The sequence below is a fragment of the Oncorhynchus clarkii genome, chromosome 4 (genome assembly GCF_045791955.1).
Source record: "Oncorhynchus clarkii lewisi isolate Uvic-CL-2024 chromosome 4, UVic_Ocla_1.0, whole genome shotgun sequence".
Taxonomy (NCBI): domain Eukaryota; kingdom Metazoa; phylum Chordata; class Actinopteri; order Salmoniformes; family Salmonidae; genus Oncorhynchus; species Oncorhynchus clarkii.
Genome location: NC_092150.1, coordinates 1927852 through 1950117, shown reverse-complemented (window position 1 = coordinate 1950117; position 22266 = coordinate 1927852). Strand labels below are relative to the sequence as shown.

At 43.6% G+C, this 22266-nt stretch overlaps 2 protein-coding genes across 4 annotated transcripts in view; one reads left to right on the top strand and one right to left on the bottom strand.

The window, feature by feature from the left end:
- The first annotated feature begins 256 nt into the window (after positions 1 to 256).
- LOC139406285 (integrator complex subunit 14) lies at positions 257 to 19904 on the top strand. Of its 3 annotated transcripts, none has more exons than XR_011633976.1 (13): positions 257 to 304; positions 5292 to 5538; positions 7064 to 7171; positions 10451 to 10606; positions 11653 to 11771; positions 13322 to 13464; positions 14499 to 14591; positions 14881 to 15025; positions 15542 to 15675; positions 15788 to 15906; positions 16255 to 16320; positions 18723 to 19145; positions 19421 to 19904. XR_011633976.1 is itself a non-coding variant. In XM_071148740.1 (12 exons), the coding sequence occupies exons 2-12, from the start codon at positions 5314 to 5316 to the stop codon at positions 18969 to 18971; spliced, it is 1557 nt and encodes a 518-aa protein (XP_071004841.1). In that variant the 5' UTR covers positions 268 to 304; positions 5292 to 5313; the 3' UTR covers positions 18972 to 19272. The 3 variants fall into 3 exon arrangements, 1 of the variants encoding a protein (XP_071004841.1); XR_011633977.1 differs by having other exon boundaries at positions 259 to 304; positions 18723 to 19219; XM_071148740.1 differs by lacking the exon at positions 19421 to 19904 and having other exon boundaries at positions 268 to 304; positions 18723 to 19272.
- The window catches only part of LOC139406286 (very-long-chain (3R)-3-hydroxyacyl-CoA dehydratase-like), a 28190-nt gene continuing 25818 nt past the window's right edge, over positions 19895 to 22266 (bottom strand). Inside the window, exons 9-11 of the mRNA XM_071148742.1 lie at positions 21343 to 21449; positions 20479 to 20610; positions 19895 to 20282 (exon numbers count right to left, since the gene is read on the bottom strand). Coding sequence (XP_071004843.1) covers positions 20206 to 20282; positions 20479 to 20610; positions 21343 to 21449 — 316 coding nt within the window. The 3' untranslated portion in view covers positions 19895 to 20205. The remainder of the gene's footprint in view (positions 20283 to 20478; positions 20611 to 21342; positions 21450 to 22266) is intronic.

Here is a 22266-nt window from a genome sequence, read left to right as displayed (position 1 = left end):
ATGACAGAGCTGTGAGAAATAGAAACATGAAGATGTATCGGAATGGAAATTTGGTCATTCAAAGAAGAATACATTTTGTTCTATAGTTCATATTTAATTGAAATAATTTGATTTAATCTGTTCATTGATATAATGGTTGAATTTATTGTATCGTCAGTGGCTGTCAGAACCTCATCGTCTGTTTTCTAATCTGGAATGTCTCGGTGTGCTTCTCGCCCTAGGAACTAATGGGGGAAAGGAATGCTTCCGCCCGGACATAATAGTGAACAGTACAAATCCATCGAGAAGATTTCTACGTTGATGGGTATGAATCTTTCTGTTTTTGTCGTTTTCATTATATAACTTTTTAAATACCTGCTCGGCATAATGCATAGTTCTATACTATTTATTTGCAAGCTAAACTCTGTCCTCAAATAAAGGTTCATTTCAAAGCTAGCTATCATCCTGCCATGATTCGTTAGCTAGCTGTATTGAAAGGACCGGAAAGATAGCCGGCCTGACACGTTTATCCGGGCTACTTGTTTCTCAACCTGGGATGACAGACAGTGGCGGTCGGTGGAGTTTAAAATGAGGGAGAATTCGTTTTTTATTTTTTTTTATGAGCATGCCTTATTTCTATTACAGCATATTGGATGACTGTCATTCATATTCCATTCACCCAGCTCATTGTTATCATCGATAGGTTTAGGCTACTACATGATACTAGAATGTTCCCTGCACCCATCATGAGTTGCTACAACCTAGCCTATGAATGAAAGTTCACAACGCACAGGTCGAGAGGATTTTGAGTAATCAAGGTGACAGAGACACATTCAATACCTCCTTGTACCCTCTGGCCTGCATCTAGCTGATCTAGGGTGTGATCATTAGTCCAACAGTTGCAAATGAGAGTTTCTATTGGACACATTCAGGTATGTTTATCCCCGTGTCGTTACGTTTGCTGCTGTTTAAGAAATGTTTTTCAACAGAATTGGCAGAATGAATACACCCCTCACTTTCATAGCAACTGCATAAAAACAGCATGATCACTTTCCTTCTTGTATATATAATTCATTCTCGCTACTATCTACTCTCTCTCCTCCTCTCACCTTTTCCCTTCGCTTGTGGACTTCAGTGCACAACCCATCAGCTGTCTGTGACCAGGTGAAAATACCTTTTCCAAGCCAAACCTTCATATCATGACCTCCAACCTCTACACACAACCTACAACATTGTCACGTCCTAGTCAACATAATAGAACTAACGTGTTAGGAAACCTGCTACAATCATGCAGTACAGTCAGAAAGCAGTTTAGCAGTTACACCGGTGGGCCCCATTTTATGCGCTGCAGTGCTAGCTAGCTGAAGCTTGTGCTTTCAGTACTAGATTCATTCTCTGATCCTTTGATTGGGTGGACAACATGTCAGTTCATGCTGCAAGAGCTCTGATAGGTTGGAAGACGTCCTCCGGAAGTTGTCATAATTACTGTGTAAGTCTAAGGAAGGGGGTGAGACGGAAGCTTGCTGTGCTCCGGCTACACCATGGTCTATGGAAGGGGGTGAGAACCATGCATCTCCTGGGTTTTGTATTGAAGACAATGTACCCAGAGGAGGACGGAAGCTAGCTGTCCTCCGGCTACACCATGGTGCTACCCTACAGAGTGCTGTTGAGGCTACTGTAGACCTTCATTGCAAAACAGTGTTTTAACCAATGATTTGGTGACAATAATATATTTAGTATAGTTTTCTCTAAAAAGGATGTATTTTTTTAAATGTTAAACTTTAAATGTTTATGAAATTCATTGACAAGGATGGTCCTCAATGAATTTAATAAAAATTAAAGTTTAACATTAAAAAAAGACATCCTCCACTGGATTAAAATGAATGATTGAAGGAATGAGATCCCAACATTGTCAATAATTCTGGGAGTAACATTAAGGTATTCTGTACAGTTTGTGGTAGCAGTCCCATATGTTTCATTCTGTTCTGTTCTCAATAGTGTCCGTGCTGCAACACACAATTTATATATATATATATTCCAGGGGTAGGCAACTAGTTAGATTCAGCTGCAGGCCGGAACGTGATTATAATACAGTGCCTTGCGAAAGTATTCGGCCCCCTTGAACTTTGCGACCTTTTGCCACATTTCAGGCTTCAAACATAAAGATATAAAACTGTATTTTTTTGTGAAGAATCAACAACAAGTGGGACACAATCATGAAGTGGAACGACATTTATTGGATATTTCAAACTTTTTTAACAAATCAAAAACTGAAAAATTGGGCGTGCAAAATTATTCAGCCCCCTTAAGTTAATACTTTGTAGCGCCACCTTTTGCTGCGATTACAGCTGTAAGTCGCTTGGGGTATGTCTCTATCAGTTTTGCACATCGAGAGACTGAAATTTTTTCCCATTCCTCCTTGCAAAACAGCTCGAGCTCAGTGAGGTTGGATGGAAAGCATTTGTGAACAGCAGTTTTCAGTTCTTTCCACAGATTCTCGATTGGATTCAGGTCTGGACTTTGACTTGGCCATTCTAACACCTGGATATGTTTATTTTTGAACCATTCCATTGTAGATTTTGCTTTATGTTTTGGATCATTGTCTTGTTGGAAGACAAATCTCCGTCCCAGTCTCAGGTCTTTTGCAGACTCCATCAGGTTTTCTTCCAGAATGGTCCTGTATTTGGCTCCATCCATCTTCCCATCAATTTTAACCATCTTCCCTGTCCCTGCTGAAGAAAAGCAGGCCCAAACCATGATGCTGCCACCACCATGTTTGACAGTGGGGATGGTGTGTTCAGTGTGTTGCTTTTACGCCAAACATAACGTTTTGCATTGTTGCCAAAAAGTTCAATTTTGGTTTCATCTGACCAGGGCACCTTCTTCCACATGTTTGGTGTGGAATAATAAACACTTTTTATGGATATCTTTAAGAAATGGCTTTCTTCTTGCCACTCTTCCATAAAGGCCAGATGTGCAATATATGACTGATTGTTGTCCTATGGACAGAGTCTCCCACCTCAGCTGTAGATCTCTGCAGTTCATCCAGAGTGATCATGGGCCTCTTGGCTGCATCTCTGATCAGTCTTCTACTTGTATGAGCTGAAAGTTTAGAGGGACGGCCAGGTCTTGGTAGATTTGCAGTGGTCTGATACTCCTTCTATTTCAATATTATCGCTTGCACAGTGCTCCTTGGGATGTTTAAAGCTTGGGAAATATTTTTGTATCCAAATCCGGCTTTAAACTTCTTCACAACAGTATCTCGGACCTGCCTGGTGTGTTCCTTGTTCTTCATGATGCTCTTTGCGCTTTTAACGGACCTCTGAGACTATCACAGTGCAGGTACATTTATACGGAGACTTGATTACACACAGGTGGATTATAATTATCATCATTAGTCATTTAGGTCAACATTGGATCATTCAGAGATCCTCACTGAACTTCTGGAGAGAGTTTGCTGCACTGAAAGTAAAGGGGCTGAATAATTTTGCACGCCCAATTTTTCAGTTTTTGATTTGTTAAAAAAGTTTGAAATATCCAATAAATGTCGTTCCACTTCATGATTGTGTCCCACTTGTTGTTGATTCTTCACAAAAAAATACAGTTTTATATCTTTATGTTTGAAGCCTGAAATGTGGCAAAAGGTCGCAAAGTTCAAGGGGGCCGAATACTTTCGCAAGGCTCTGTAAATTGTACACTGCAAATTGACCACAACTAAGCCCCAAAATGTATTTGAAAATAACAATCATTTCATACCTTCTTTACATTGAGACACGATCACATGTCTTTACCCACTGTGCGCACACTGGTTGAATCAACGTTGTTTCCACGTCATTTCAACGACATTACGTTGAACCAATGTGGAATAGACGTTGGAATTGATGCCCTGCAGCAGCAGTGTTGTAGTACAGTCTGTATCTCTCGATGTCGAATCCATTTTTATTCGGTCTTGACTCGCTCGTTCTCGGACAATGAGGACTCGTAAATTCTTCCCGAGATCAGCGGAGTAAAACAATTCTAATTATCAGGTCCCATTCAGTCAGTGCATGAAACCTCTTGGCCAGGTCAAATATCCACACTCCTTTCATAATACATGAATTATCACCTATTGAAACCGGTGCTTTCCATTTTACACCTAACATTACTGTCCTTTTTACTTTTGTTGAATAATATCCTCAAACCTTATCGCGCTCGTTGTCCGCTAGTAGGGAAGAGTGGGGGAAATAGTTTGAAAGTAGCGCACTCACAGTTAGTAAGAGAGAGTAAGAGGTTTGGTTTTGAGCTGGACTAGCATTGTTCTGGTCATGAGTTGGACCAGCGTTGTTCTGGTGTTGAGTTGGACCAGCGTTGTTCTGGTGTTGAGTTGGACTAGTGTTGTTCTGGTGTTGAGTTGGACTAGCGTTGTTCTGGTATTGAGTTGGACCAGCGTTGTTCTGGTGTTGAGTTGGACTAGCGTTGTTCTGGTGTTGACTCTGACTTGTTTTGCTCCGGTCTTGTTCTGGAATCTGTCTCGTGGTTTTTATTTCATTTTTCAAAACCTTTTCCATATTTTCCAGAGGCTGTGTTGTGGTTTCCATATTTTCCAGAGGCTGTGTTGTGGTTTCCATATTTTCCAGAGGAAGTGTTGTGGTTTCCATTGTAGACAGTGTTGTGGTTTCCATATTTTCCAGAGGCTGTGTTGTGGTTTCCATATTTTCCAGAGGCTGTGTTGTGGTTTCCATATTTTCCAGAGGCTGTGTTGTGGTTTCCATATTTTCCAGAGGCTGTGTTGTGGTTTCCATTGTAGACTGTGTTGTGGTTTCCATATTTTCCAGAGGCTGTGTTGTGGTTTCCATATTTTCCAGAGGCTGTGTTGTAGTTGCCATTGTAGACTGTGTTGTGGTTTCCATTGTAGACTGTGTTGTGGTTTCCATTGTAGACTGTGTTGTAGTTTCCATTGTAGACTGTGTTGTGGTTTCCATTGTAGACTGTGTTGTGGTTTCCATTGTAGACTGTGTTGTAGTTTCCATTGTAGACTGTGTTGTATTCACACATCCAGAGAGGCAGTGTTGTAGTTGCCATTGTAGACTGTGTTGTGGTTTCCATATTTTCCAGAGGCTGTGTTGTGGTTTCCATTGTAGACTGTGTTGTGGTTTCCATTGTAGACTGTGTTGTGGTTTCCATTGTAGACTGTGTTGTGGTTTCCATTGTAGACTGTGTTGTGGTTTCCATATTTTCCAGAGGCTGTGTTGTAGTTTCCATTGTAGACTGTGTTGTATTCACACATCCAGAGAGACTGTGGATGCTTCATTATTAAACTCATTCTGCTTTAGTGGAAACCACATCCCCGTCATCATGCCGACGGTGGTCCTGATGGACGCGTCTCTGTCCATGACGCGGCCGGTCTCTCTGGAGCAGTGTTCTGAGGAGTTGCAGAGGAAGAACCTAGCTGTGGCCGGACTCACCATGCTGTTTGAGCACATGGCTAACAACTACAGACTGGAATTCACTTCTCTAGTGGCCTTCTCTTCCCTGTGGGAGCTACTGGTACCTTTCACCAGGGACTACAACACCCTACAGGTACACAGGTCTGGCTAACACCAGGGACTACAACACCCTGCAGGTACACAGGTCTGGCTAACACCAGGGACTACAACACCCTGCAGGTACACAGGTCTGGCTAACACCAGGGACTACAACACCCTACAGGTACACAGGTCAGGCTAACACCAGGGACTACAACACCCTACAGTTACACAGGTATGGCTAACACCAGGGACTACAACACCCTACAGGTACACAGGTCTGGCTAACACCAGGGACTACAACACCCAACAGGTACACAGGTCTGGCTAACACAACACCCTACAGGTCTGGCTAACACCAGGGACTACAACACACTACAGGTACACAAATCTGGCTAACACCAGGGACTACAACACCCTACAGGTCTGGCTAACACCAGGACTTGGAGGCAATATGGTAGTAGCTCTACTTGTTCTCTGATTGGCTAGATACATTTTAGACATTGGTTATGCCTGTCCAATGTTTCAGATCTGATGAAGTGTGCAGCCAGGGTAATGCAGCCAGGGTAATGTTCTGTGCAGCCAGGGTAATGTTCTGTGCAGCCAGGGTAATGTTCTGTGCAGCCAGGGTAATGTTCTGTACAGCCAGGGTAATGTTCTGTACAGCCAGGGTAATGTTCTGTGCAGCCAGGGTAATGCAGCCAGAGTAATGTGCTGTGCATACAGGGTAATGCAGCCAGGGTAATGTTCTGTGCAGCCAGGGTAATGTTCTGTGCAGCCAGGGTAATGTTCTGTGCAGCCAGGGTAATGCAGCCAGGGTAATGCAGCCAGGGTAATGTTCTGTGCAGCCAGTGTAATGTTCTGTGCAGCCAGGGTAATGTTCTGTGCAGCCAGGGTAATGCAGCCAGGGTAATGCAGCCAGGGTAATGTTCTGTGCAGCCAGGGTAATGTTCTGTGCAGCCAGGGTAATGTTCTGTGCAGCCAGGGTAATGTTCTGTGCAGCCAGGGTAATGCAGCCAGGGTAATGCAGCCAGGGTAATGTTCTGTGCAGCCAGGGTAATGCAGCCAGGGTAATGCAGCCAGGGTAATGTTCTGTGCAGCCAGGGTAATGCAGCCAGGGTAATGTTCTGTGCAGCCAGTGTAATGTTCTGTGCAGCCAGGGTAATGTTCTGTGCAGCCAGGGTAATGCAGCCAGGGTAATGCAGCCAGGGTAATGTTCTGTGCAGCCAGGGTAATGTTCTGTGCAGCCAGGGTAATGTTCTGTGCAGCCAGGGTAATGTTCTGTGCAGCCAGGGTAATGCAGCCAGGGTAATGCAGCCAGGGTAATGTTCTGTGCAGCCAGGGTAATGCAGCCAGGGTAATGCAGCCAGGGTAATGTTCTGTGCAGCCAGGGTAATGCAGCCAGGGTAATGTTCTGTGCAGCCAGTGTAATGTTCTGTGCAGCCAGGGTAATGTTCTGTGCAGCCAGGGTAATGCAGCCAGAGTAATGTGCTGTGCATACAGGGTAATGCAGCCAGGGTAATGTTCTGTGCAGCCAGGGTAATGCAGTCACGGTAACGCTCCTCTGCTCTGCTGTGCAGGAAGCCCTGAACAACCTGGAGGACTATGACAAGACGTGTCTGGAGTCAGCTTTACACGGAGTCAGCAACGTGGTACAGCAGGAGTGGGGCCACGCCTGTCCCACACAGGTACTATATCAAACCACACCTGTCCCACACAGGTACTATATCAAACCACACCTGTCCCACACAGGTACTATATCAAACCACGCCTGTCCCACACAGGTACTATATCAAACCACACCTGTCCCACACAGGTACTATATCAAACCACACCTGTCCCACACAGGTACTATATCAAACCACACCTGTCCCACACAGGTACTATATCAAACCACACCTGTCCCACACAGGTACTATATCAAACCACACCTGTCCCACACAGGTACTATATCAAACCATGATGGTACCACACAGGTACTATATCAAACCATGATGGTACCACACAGGTACTATATCAAACCATGATGGTCCCACACAGGTACTATATCAAACCATGATGGTACCATACAGGTACTATATCAAACCATGATGGTACCACACAGGTACTATATCAAACCATGATGGTACCACACAGGTACTATATCAAACCATGATGGTCCCACACAGGTACTATATCAAACCATGGTGGTCCCACACAGGTACTATATCAAACCATGATGGTCCCACACAGGTACTATATCAAACCATGATGGTACCACACAGGTACTATATCAAACCATGATGGTACCACACAGGTACTATATCAAACCACACCTGTCCCACACAGGTACTATATCAAACCACGATGGTCCCACACAGGTACTATATCAAACCATGATGGTACCACACAGGTACTATATCAAACCATGATGGTACCACACAGGTACTATATCAAACCATGATGGTACCACACAGGTACTATATCAAACCATGATGGTCCCACACAGGTACTATATCAAACCATGATGGTACCATACAGGTACTATATCAAACCATGATGGTACCACACAGGTACTATATCAAACCATGATGGTACCACACAGGTACTATATCAAACCATGATGGTCCCACACAGGTACTATATCAAACCATGGTGGTCCCACACAGGTACTATATCAAACCATGATGGTCCCACACAGGTACTATATCAAACCATGATGGTCCCACACAGGTACTATATCAAACCATGATGGTACCACACAGGTACTATATCAAACCACACCTGTCCCACACAGGTACTATATCAAACCACACCTGTCCCACACAGGTACTATATCAAACCACACCTGTCCCACACAGGTACTATATCAAACCATGATGGTCCCACACAGGTACTATATCAAACCATGATGGTCCCACACAGGTACTATATCAAACCATGGTGGTCCCACACAGGTACTATATCAAACCATGGTGGTCCCACACAGGTACTATATCAAACCATGGTGGTCCCACACAGGTACTATATCAAACCATGGTGGTACCACACAGGTACTATATCAAACCATGATGGTACCACACAGGTACTATATCAAACCATGGTGGTCCCACACAGGTACTATATCAAACCATGATGGTCCCACACAGGTACTATATCAAACCACACCTGTCCCATACAGGTACTATATCAAACCATGATGGTCCCACACAGGTACTATATCAAACCATGATGGTCCCACACAGGTACTATATCAAACCATGATGGTCCCACACAGGTACTATATCAAACCATGGTGGTACCACACAGGTACTATATCAAACCATGATGGTCCCACACAGGTACTATATCAAACCATGGTGGTACCACACAGGTACTATATCAAACCACACCTGTCCCACACAGGTACTATATCAAACCATGAGGTTACCATACAGGTACTATATCAAACCATGATGGTACCATACAGGTACTATATCAAACCATGATGGTACCATACAGGTACTATATCAAACCATGATGGTACCACACAGGTACTATATCAAACCATGGTGGTCCCACACAGGTACTATATCAAACCATGATGGTCCCACACAGGTACTATATCAAACCATGATGGTACCACACAGGTACTATATCAAACCATGGTGGTACCACACAGGTACTATATCAAACCATGATGGTCCCACACAGGTACTATATCAAACCACACCTGTCCCATACAGGTACTATATCAAACCATGGTGGTCCCACACAGGTACTATATCAAACCACACCTGTCCCATACAGGTACTATATCAAACCATGGTGGTCCCACACAGGTACTATATCAAACCATGGTGGTACCACACAGGTACTATATCAAACCACACCTGTCCCATACAGGTACTATATCAAACCATGGTGGTCCCACACAGGTACTATATCAAACCATGGTGGTACCACACAGGTACTATATCAAACCACACCTGTCCCATACAGGTACTATATCAAACCATGATGGTCCCACACAGGTACTATATCAAACCATGATGGTCCCACACAGGTACTATATCAAACCATGATGGTACTATATCAAACCATGGTGGTCCCACACAGGTACTATATCAAACCATGGTGGTCCCACACAGGTACTATATCAAACCATGATGGTCCCACACAGGTACTATATCAAACCATGATGGTCCCACACAGGTACTATATCAAACCATGATGGTACCATACAGGTACTATATCAAACCATGATGGTCCCACACAGGTACTATATCAAACCACACCTGTCCCACACAGATACTATATCAAACCACACCTGTCCCACACAGGTACTATATCAAACCACACCTGTCCCACACAGATACTATATCAAACCACACCTGTCCCACACAGATACTATATCAAACCACACCTGTCCCACACAGATACTATATCAAACCATGGTGGTACCACACAGGTACTATATCTAGATAACTATACCTAGCTATCTGGAGATTAATGTACTGACTATGACTGGTCCACCTAGCTATCTGGAGATGAATGTACTGACTATGACTGGTCCACCTAGCTATCTGGAGATGAATGTACTGACTATGACTGGTCCACCTAGCTATCTGGAGATGAATGTACTGACTATGACTGGTCCACCTAGCTATCTGGAGATGAATGTACTGACTATGACTGGTCCACCTAGCTATCTGAAGATGAATGTACTGACTATGACTGGTCCACCTAGCTATCTGGAGATGAATGTACTGACTATGACTGGTCCACCTAGCTACCTGGATATGAATGTACTGACTATGACTGGTCCACCTAGCTACCTGGAGATGAATGTACTGACTGTAAGTCACTCTGGATAAGAGCATCTGATAAATTGCTAAAATGTTAAATACAGGTGAATATGGCTGCAGTTTTCCTCATGGCCACCAGGTGGTGCTCTCTGAGACTTTCCTACAGACAATTACATTGATTATTGATCTGGTGGCCTACAGGTGGTGTTGGTAACAGACGGCTCTCTGGGGATCGGTAAAGGCTCTCTGAGACACTCCCTACAGACTCTGAAAGGACGACCGGAGGATAAGAAGTTCCCCCTGCCCTTCCCTTTCCCTGCCAAGCTGTTCATCATGTGCATTGCTAACGCAGAGGAGGTACGACAGCATACTCTGAATAGCTACTGATTGTCCTTATAGTCCTGATCACAGCTGGTTGTTTATTTGTAAGGTTTGTGATGTACTGAACGACAGTAGCTAGATATATATTTTTTATTTTACCTTTATTTAACTAGGCAAGTCAGTTAAGAACAAATTCTTATTTTCAATGACGGCCTAGGAACAGTGGGTTAACTGCCTGTTCAGGGGCAGAACGACAGATTTTTACCTTGTCAGCTCGGGGATTCGATCTTGAAACCTTTTGGTTTCTAGTCCAACGCTCTAACCACTAGGCTACCCTGCCGCCTAATATAGGGGCTAGTGTTGCTCCTGGTTGTTTATTTGTAAGGTTAGTAGTAGCTAGATATAGGGGCTGGTGTTGCGCCTGTACATCTTAGACAACAGGCAGATGCACTATTAAACAACTATCTGCTACTGTGTGTTGGCAAGGTGACTGATAGGGCTGCACGGTTAATTAGATTTTTATCAAAATTGAGGTCTTGATATGGGCAATATCCATATCGCTGTCTGTAACGTTATTTTAGAAAAAAATTTTAAAAAAAATTTAGGTTGATTGGTTAAGTTGAGGGAGTTCTCTCTCCATCTCTTTTGGCCAATCCCAATCCCACACACAGCAAGCCCCGCCCCCTGTCACTCAACCAGGCAGTTCCTCCAGATTCACTCTGCACCTATTGACCAATCAGCACGCAGTCAACAGATTGTTCCAAACAAGAATGACGCAGCTTTCCACTTTGCATCTGAATATAAATCCATTTTTTCTATATTATTTGTGTAGTTAGTTGGTGTAGTTAGTTGGTGTAGTTAGTGGGTGTAGTTAGTGGGTGATGTTAGTGGGTGTAGTTAGTGGGTGTAGTTAGTGGGTGTAGTTAGTGGGTGTAGTTAGTTCGTCTTAGCAAGCTGCAAATGTGTCTTTAAAAAAATATGGTGTTAGCCTCTAATGCTAATCGCTTGCTAGCTGATTCTACCTGATGTTCTGTTCACTCCAGACCACTGGACTCTCCACTATATCCCCTGTTGTTCTATAGTTACAGATGACAGACACGATGCATAACCTGGAGCAGCTGCTCCAGCTGAACGGAGGAGACGGACAGATCTTCACTATGGAAGGCCAGCTCTGTCTGAAGAGTGTCCAGTCCATGTTCGGGTGCGTATGTCAACCCAGAACCTTCCGTCAAACTCATGCATGTTACTTCTCAGGGTGGAAGCTAAATCTGAACGAGTGGAAACGGCACAAGCGCCTGGCCTTCCTCTGGGACCTAGCTAGGTCTTTGGTTGGCACAATTACCGTGTAACTGTGTAACCGACTGTTATAGATGAAGATCGTCATGAAAGTGAAATAACAGTCCCAAAAAGAAAGGGTTTGTGGAACGTACAGCTGACTGAAGACGCGAAGGCCGGGCATTCATTCGATTGAGTCAATTTCTGTGGGAACATGGATTCTTAACTAGAGTCGATGTCCGTGCCCCTCGGAAATCTAATTAGCATAATAAAAACATCCCCAGAGAGATCTATCCACCACATCCCCATTAATAATCTGTCAGGTTAAGATGGAGAGAGAGATCTATCCACCACATCCCCATTAATAATCTGTCAGGTTAAGATGGAGAGAGAGATCTATCCACCACATCCCCATTAATAATCTGTCAGGTTAAGATGGAGAGAGAGATCTATCCACCACATCCCCATTAATAATCTGTCAGGTTAAGATGGAGAGAGAGATCTATCTACCACATCCCCATTAATAATCTGTCAGGTTAAGATGGAGAGAGAGATCTATCCACCACATCCCCATTAATAATCTGTCAGGTTAAGATGGAGAGAGAGATCTATCCACCACATCGCAAAATGGTCTGTACTGTCAATGATTTGACCTATGAACTTTGGTCTACGAAAGTTCGTAGTTGATAGTTGATATAATTTTTTGATACTTCAAGTGGACCTTAAAATTCAACATCAAATAGCTAAATGATTCTTGGTTTGTCCTTAAAATAATTCAATACAGCTCAGTAGAACCCTTTCCCCGGCTTAGACCGTTAATGGGTTAACAACGTGATTTCCTCTTGTTGCTCCTTGTTGAAACAAGCAAGGTGTTGTAGCAAACTAATCTTTGCAGCAGGAACACACACAGAAATAGAATGAATAGAACAGGCTTGGAACCTCTAACCCTGGGGATTTGTCATGGTTAGACTCGACAATGGCTGCCTGGTATTGTGATGCAATAATTTCCATGGTAATGTAGAATGTTCACTCAAATTATGTTAATTGATTTGTCTCATGCAAATGGAATGTTTTTTTGTTTGTATTGTCAGTTGAGTTGAATCAACAAATCACAGCACATTTTGATGGGTACACTTCCTGCTTTACTTCCTGCTTTGCTTCTATGGGTACTTCTATAGGTGAAGAGAAAATGTGTGTAAAAAATAAATATATATATATTTTGCAATTCGAACGGTTATTAAGGTGACTGCAGTCATTTGGCTGGCCAATAACTGTCATCCCAAATTCCATGAACGTCACAGCCCTAGCTCGTTCTTTCTCTCAGCTTGTGTCTTGTTTCCCCTTAATGGCCAAACTGATCTGTCTGTCCAGGAGTCTGATAGATGAGGTCTACTGCCCCTTCCATGCTGCGCTGTGTGTGTGTTGTTGTTTTACACACTGTGTGTGTGTGTGTGTGTGTGTGTGTGTGTGATACAGACGTCTGATAGATGAGGTCTACTCCCCGTTCCCTGCTGTACTGCGTTGTGGGAACCTGGCATCTGATGTCCAGGTGTTCCCCAGACCTGAGCCTGTGTTCCTGGATGAGGAAATCGACCCTATGCCCCGACACATCCTCACAGGTACCTAACAGACTCTCTAAATCGACCCTATGCCCCGACACATCCTCACAGGTACCTAACAGACTCTCTAAATCGACCCTATGCCCCGACACATCCTCACGGGTACCTAACAGACTCTCTAAATCGACCCTATGCCCCGACACATCCTCACAGGTACCTAACAGACTCTCTAAATCGACCCTATGCCCCGACACATCCTCACAGGTACCTAACAGACTCTCTAAATCGACCCTATGCCCCGACAGACACATCCTCACAGGTACCTAACAGACTCTCTAAATCGACCCATCCTCACAGGTACCTAAAAGATTATCTAAATGATCCTATCATATAGTACCTAACATACTCTAAATGATGGAGTAGCCCAGTCAGAGCTCTCACCCCAATCCAGTCAGTGGAGTGACCCAATCAGAGCTCTGACCTCAATCCAGTCAGTGGAGTGACCAATCAGAGCTCTGACCTCAATCCAATCAAACATTTGTGCCATGACTTAAAGTTTGCTGTCCATCAACGCTTCCCAATAAACTTTACAGAGCTTGAACAGTTTTGTAAAAAATAATGGCCAAATATGACCAAATCTAGATGTGCAAAGTTGGTAGCGACCTATCCCAGCAGGCTCACAGCTAATGGCAGACCAAAGATGCTTCCACCAAGTGTCATCTAAGGGGAGGTTGAGAATGATCCAATTATGACATTTCAGTTTTGTGTTTTTGGTGTGTAGATTAGTGGCAAAAGTCCTTATTTAAATGCATGAAACTCTGAGTCACTGTCACAACAAAATATAAACAAAAGTTCACGAGGTTTGCAGACTCTAGGCGCTGTATGTTCTCTACCATCCCAGTCACCTGACTTCGTCTCCTTCACTTCAACTGTGTTCAACTCTCTCTTACGGACTTTCACATGTTCTTGATGACTTGATGAACTATCACAGTTGATTGATTTAGATGTGTTATTGCATCTTGTGTATACTGCCATTCCACTTCAAGCTGTCAATGTATACATCAAGTATAAGTAAGTACCAAACTGTGTTCCAGATCTGGAGATAGTTGGTTTCATAGAGATAGGAGACATCTCCAGTCCTCCTGTCATGTCCAGACACCTGGTCCTGCCTATCGCTGTCAATAAAGGTTAGTTACCGCTTCTAACTAATACCAACATGGTGTTCTAACCTTCTAGAATATCCTTCTAAATTAGTGTTGTAATGTTCTAAAATAGTTATATATTATAAAAGACTGTTCTAAATGAGTGTTCTAAAAGACTGTTCTAATGTTCTAAATGAGTGTTCTAAAAGACTATTCTGATGTTCTAAATTAGTGTTCTAAATGAGAGAGTGTTCTAAAAGACTGTTCTAATGTTCTAAAAGAGTGTTCTAAAATGAGTGTTCTAATGAGTTTATTGTTGTGTTCTTGGTTCCAGAGGTGGATGATGTGGGTCCAGGAACCACAGAGGAGCCAGAGGAGGAGACATCAGCCAACCAGCAGGCAGGGAAGATCCCCAACTTCTGTGTCCTACTCCATGGCAGTCTGAAGGTAGAGGGCATGGTGGCGCTGGTGCAGCTGGGGTAAGATAGTACTATGTTCTGTTATAACACATTATAAAGGTTCATAACGTGCTTATAGCATGTTATAAAGGTTATAGAGTGCATGGTGTCTCTGGGTAAGATATTCATGTTTTATTATTTTCTCTCAATTCAATTTGCTTTATTGAAGATTTACAATATTAACAATTACAATATTGATTATTATTATTTTAAACGGGACAATGGTAACAAAAATAACCAAGGATCAAAATAACCAACACATTGAATAATAACAATAAGTATACAGTAGAGGACATGTGCAGGTTGATTGGTCTGTCAGACACTGTCCCTCATCTTATGGCAGGCCGCAATGTAGTGGGCTGCCAACCCACAGCTCTCTGCGTCCTCCCCCAACAGGACGGGTAGCCTGTCCCTCCCCCAACAGGACGGGTGGCCTATCCTCATCAGAGAGGTCTTAGAAACCTTGAATAAGGGTTTCAAATCTGGGGAAATGACACTCTGTAATTGTTTAATATTTGTAACATTTTCTCTCTGTAGTCCAGAGTGGTATGGTATGCTGTACTCCCAGGCAGACAGCAAGAAGAAGTCTAATCTGATGATGTCTCTGTTTGAGCCTGGACCTGAGCCTTTACCCTGGCTGGGCAAGGTGTCTCAGCTAGGACCTATATCAGGTAGCTAATCAAACGGTTAATTATCCCCCCCCCCCCCCCCCCCCCTGTCCAGAGATCTACCAGCTGACAATGGTAGCTTGATTTTCTGACCTTTAACCTCTCTCTCTTTCAGATGCAGCTGAGAACCCGTACGGGGAGGATGACAGTAAGAGTCCTTTCCCTCTGCAGCCTAAGATCAAACGCAGCTACGCTCAGAACGTCACTGTCTGGATCAAAGCTAGCGGACTGCAGGTACAGATAACGGGCTGTAGAAATAGAAGCTAGCGGACTGCAGGTACAGATAACGGACTGTAGAAATAGAAGCTAGCGGACTGCAGGTACAGATAACGAGCTGTAGAAATAGAAGCTAGCGGACTGCAGGTACAGATAACGGGCTGTAGAAATAGAAGCTAGCCGACTGCAGGTACAGATAACGGGCTGTAGAAATAGAAGCTAGCCGGCTGCGGGTACAGATCGGACTCTTGATAGCCGAGTGGAATTATGAAAGACCATGATTGGAGATGTGTTAAGGCCTCACTGTAAGGATTATGTTGATTGGTTGAGAGGTGCTTGACTTCCTGTGTGTCAACCAATCAACAGACTGATGTGCAGAAGATCCTGAGGAACGCCAGGAAACTGCCAGAGAAGACTCAGACCTTCTACAAGGTACAAGCCCGTACGGGAGCGATGAGACAAGATAGTAACTACTAACAATTGGATACCATGAAATTGGGGAGGTACAGTGAGAAAGTTCTGGGATGGATACTTAAGTTTTCCTGATTTAACCTGGGTCATGTTCAATGGTCGCAAACATGGAGGTAGAATCAGTTCATTTTCATTTAGAATCAAACATTTTACAACGTTTTGATGTTGTGCCCTAATGAACACAATCCTGGTTCTGACCACCTATTATTATGTTCACTCTATAATGGAGGTAAACTGATCTATTCATTCTATAATGGAGGTAAACTGATCTATTCATGCTATAATGGAGGTAAACTGATCTATTCATTCTATAATGGATGTAAACTGATCTATTCATTCTATAATGGAGGTAAACTGATCTATTCATGCTATAATGGAGGTAAACTGATCTATTCATTCTATAATGGATGTAAACTGATCTATTCATTCTATAATGGAGGTAAACTGATCTATTCATTCTATAATGGATGTAAACTGATCTATTCACTCTATAATGGAGGTAAACTGATCTATTCACTCTATAATGGAGGTAAACTGATCTATTCATTCTATAATGGATGTAAACTGATCTATTCATTATATAATGGAGGTAAACTGATCTATTCATTCTATAATGGATGTAAACTGATCTATTCATTCTATAATGGAGGTAAACTGATCTATTCACTCTATAATGGAGGTAAACTGATCTATTCATTCTATAATGGATGTAAACTGATCTATTCATTATATAATGGATGTAAACTGATCTATTCATTCTATAATGGAGGTAAACTGATCTATTCACTCTATAATGGGTGTAAATTCATTCCTCTATATGTTGTCTATTGCTAGCAGCACCATTTCACATTCTGGGTCTGGAAATATACAGTTGAAGTCAGAAGTTTACATACATCTTAGCCAAATATATTTAAACTCAGTTTTTCACAATTCCTGACATTTAATTGTAGTAAAAATTCCCTGTGTTAGGATCACCACTTTATTTAAGAATGTGAATGTCAGAATAATAGTTGAGTGATTTATTTCAGCTTTCATCATATTCCCAGTGGGTCAGAAGTTTACATACACTCAATAGGTATTTGGTAGAATTGCCTTTACATTGTTTAACTTGGGTCAAACATTTCAGGTAGCCTTCCACAAGCTTCCCACAATAAGTTGGGTGAATTTTGGCCCATTCCTCCTGACAGAGCTGGTGTAACTGAGTCAGGTTTGTAGGCCTCCTTGCTAGCACATGCTTTTACAGTTCTGCCCACAAGTTTTCTATAGGATTGAGGTCAGGGCTTTGTGATGGCCACTCCAATACCTTGACTTTGATGTCCTTAAGCCATTTTGCCACAACTTTGGAAGTATGCTTGGGGTCATTGTCCATTTGGAAGACCCATTTGCGACCAATCTTTAACTTCCTGACATGTTGCTTCAATATATCCACAACATTTTCCTGCCTCACGATGCCATCTATTTTGTGAAGTGCACCAGTCCCTCCTGCAGTAAAGCACCCCTACAACATGATGTTGGGATGGTGTTCTTCGGGTTTGCAAGCCTCCCCCTTTTTCCTCCAAACGGTTCTATTTTTGTTTCATTAGACCAGAAGACATTTCTCCAAAAAGTACAATCTTTGTCCCCATGTGCAGTTGCACATGGCGGTTTTGGAGCAGTGGCTTCTACCTTGCTGAGTGGCCATTCAGGCTATGTGGATATAAATACTTTTGTACCTCTTTCCTCCAGCATCTTCACAAGGTCCTTTCCTGTTGCTCTGGGATTGATTTGCACCAAAGTACGTTCATCTCTAGGAGACAGAACGCGTCTCCTTCCTGAGCGGTATGACGGCTGCGTGGTCCCATGATGTTTATACATGCGTACTATTGTTTGTACAGATGAACATGGTACATTCAGGCGTTTGGAAATTGCTCCCAAGGATGAACCAGACTTGTGGAGGTCTACACATTTTTTTTCTGAGGTCTTGGCTTATTTCTTTTGATTTTCCCATGATGTCAAGCAAAGAGGCACTGAGTTTTAAGGTTGGTCTGGAAATACATCCACAGGTACACCAACTGACGTCAATTAGCCTATCAGAAGCTTCTAAAGCCATGACATCATTTTTGGACATTTTCCAAGCTGTTTAAAGGCACAGTCAACTTAGTGTATGTAAACTTCTGACACACTGGAATTGTGATAGTGAATTAATCTGTTGGAAAAATGACTTGTGTCATGCACAAAGTAGATGTCCTAACCGACTTGCCAAAACTATAGTTTGTTAACAAGAAATTTGCAGAGTGGTTGAAAAACAAGTTTTAATGTCTCTAACTGTACTTGGTGAATAAAAGTGATCTGTATTTATTCGGTTGTCTCCATCTGCCCACCAGGAGCTGAACCGTCTGCGTAAGGCAGCGCTGGCGTTTGGTTTCTGGGAGCTGCTGAAGGGCGTTGCAGAGCTGTTAGAGAGGGAGTGTACCCTGCTGCCAGACACGGCTCACCCTGACGCAGCCTTCCAGCTATCACACGCTGCCAAGCAGCTTAAACTGGCCTCCACGGGAGACTCCCAGTACGCTGCCTTCGACCAGAACATCAACCCCATGCACACAGACTTCTCTGGGGGAGGAGCTGGCATGTAGAGGAAGGAGAGAGAGGAAGACTGCTTCTGAAATGGCCCCGTCCCAGTATCTGGGCTTTAGATATGTTGACCTGTGTCCTCTCTAACGCCCAGGAAGCCCCGATTCAAGTAGAGATGTTGACCTGTGTCCTCTCTAACGCCCAGGAAGCCCCGATTCAAGTAGAGATGTTGACCTGTGTCCTCTCTAATGCCCAGGAAGCCCCGATTCAAGTAGAGATGTTGACCTGTGTCCTCTCTAATGCCCAGGAAGCCCCGATTCAAGTAGAGATGTTGACCTGTGTTCTCTCTAATGCCCAGGAAGCCCCGATTCAAGTAGAGATGTTGACCTGTGTCCTCTCTAATGCCCAGGAAGCCCCGATTCAAGTAGAGATGTTGACCTGTGTTCTCTCTAATGCCCAGGAAGCCCCGATTCAAGTAGAGATGTTGACCTGTGTCCTCTCTAATGCCCAGGAAGCTCCAATTCAAACTGCCATTACAGCTTTGTAAGTGTTGCCAAAATATGTTAGTTGCTCAGTGAAACTCCATATTTGGTGAGTAACTATCTTCATTTACTCCCGTTACAGCCGGTATGTAATTCTAGAAAATCCTCTTCGGCACCTCCAAATCAGAAGTCTACAACAGCTGGCAGTGCCAATGAGGCTTTTTCCCCTCGATTCCTTGTACATTTGCCTCCTGGGTTGTTAAGAGAGGTGACCCGTCATGCTCAACATCTCTAAATCCCAGATACTGGGGGACATATTCCTGTAGGCTCTGGTCTAAAGTAGTGCACAATATAGGGAATAGGGTGCTGTTTCGGACTATTAGAATGGCTCATCAATGAAGCTCTCTGTCACACCAACTGTTAAAAGCTAAGGCCTATGGCTTTACATGTGTTTTTGACCATATCGTTTTTATAACTTTCCTAATGAATAAATGAAAAAAAGGTTTCTTTTTTCCAAAGATGAGTATTTTTATTAATCTTACACAATTTACCCAGGAAGTGGAACTGCTCATTTTTATTCAGCATATTAATTGACGTGACAAAAACATACATCTTATGTGACTTTCCCCTGAGGACGTTTGTTAGCAAGAAAAAATCATACTGCGAATTATCAACAGAAAATACAAGACGAGGGTTGCAAAATTCTCCTAACTGGGACTTCTGGAAATGTTGTGGAATTTAGTCAACCTAGATGAGATGATGGGAACAGACAGGCAGCAGAGGTTGTTGGAGGTCAAAGATTTTAAAAATGATGTCAGTTAGACTTCCTCTTCTTGGTCCGGAACCTCTTCCTCCTCTGTTTGTACAGGTGGCGGAAATTGATGAGAAGCCCTGCAACACAACAGACGATATTGTTAAGTTGATGAACACTTTAAATATGGGGCGTCCATCTTTATATGTGAGGGTGTGGCCGATGTTGTTACATGTACACAGCCTTTAAAGATGGACACCTCAATGTTGTCACAAATAGTAATTACCCTATAACTGCAAAGGTGGACATTAGATTGATCCATTTTTCACAACTCACCGATGACCATGAGAGGTAGGTAGATATAGAGGACACAGGAGAAGCTGGCAGAGGAGCCCAGGGCCTCAGGTAGAGGGATACTGAACAGTCTGCTCTGGTCAAACACTGAGATGGACTGGACCACTGCAACCGCTGGAGAGGGGGAGAGAGAGAACTGTTGAGTAAATGGACTGGACCACTGGAGAGGTAGGGGGGGAGAGAGAACTGTTGAGTAAATGGACTGGACCACTGCAACCGCTGGAGAGAGAGAACTGTTGAGTAAATGGACTGGACCACTGCAACCGCTGGAGAGGTAGGGGGGGAGAGAGAACTGCTGAGTAAATGGACTGGACCACTGGAGAGGTGGGGGGGGGGGGGGGGGGGCTGCTGACTGGACCACTGCAACCGCTGGAGAGGTAGGATAGCGAGAACTGTTGGGTAAAGTGTTACCCAGGTATTCTGTCCATGCTTCAGGCTTCCCATTGCCTCTCCTCTTAGTAATACTGTACACCCGTAAACTAACTCACCTTCAGCCAGCACCCCCAGAGGGTACAGGGGTGTCACTGTAAACTAATGCACCCCCAAGTGGGGACAGGACTATCCCAACGGTGTCCCTATAAACTAACGCACCCCCAGAGGGTACAGGACTATCCCGACGGTGTCCCTGTAAACTAACGCACCCCCAGAGGGTACAGGACTATCCCGACGGTGTCCCTATAAACTAACACACCCCCAGAGGGTACAGGGGTATCCCGACGGTGTCCCTATAAACTAACGCACCCCCAGAGGGTACGGGGGTATCCCGACGGTGTCCCCGTAAACTCACCTTCAGCCAGCACCCCCAGAGGGTACAGGGGTATCCCGACGGTGTCCCCGTAAACTCACCTTCAGCCAGCACCCCCAGAGGGTACAGGGGTATCCAGACGGTGTACCTCAGCCAGGTGATCGTCTTCCACTCTGTGTCGATACAACCCAGCATGTAGAATGGGTACCTGGGGGGAGGAATGGATTTTCATTGGGGGAAAAATGGCATCCTTCTGAAGACACAAAGTAAAGCATACATTTTCTTTGCTGTTATTCATGAGCTACACACAGAGATGTGTGTCAGTGTTGTGGAATAAAAGAGGGTAACATCTACAGAGGAAACTGGACAGATAACTCTACTATTGATCTTACACATGGCTGAGGAAGGTTCTTGACAATCGGCCATTTTGCTTCCACAGCCATACAACACACACACAGAGAGCATTAATGACCCCTTTATGTACAGCAGGCTTATAATCCCACCTAAACATCTCTAAAACCACTCCAGAGATAAACAGTATATACCAACTAAACATCTCTATACCACCTAATCATCTCTAAAACCACTCCAGAGGTAGACAGTATATACCACCTAAACATCTCTATACCACCTAAACATCTCTATACCACTCCAGAGGTAGAAGACAGTATATACCACCTAAACATCTCTATACCACTTAAACATCTCTATACCACCTAAACATCTCTATAGCGCTCCAGAGGTAGAAGACAGTATATACCACCTAAACATCTCTATCCCACCTAAACATCTCTATACCCACCTAAACATCTCTATACCACCTAAACATCTCTATACCACTCCAGAGGTAGAAGACAGTATATACCACCTAAACATCTCTATACCACCTAAACATCTCTATACCCACCTAAAGATCTCTATAGCGCTCCAGAGGTAGAAGACAGTATATACCACCTAAACATCTCTATACCACCTAAACATCTCTATACCCACCTAAACATCTCTATACCCACCTAAAGATCTCT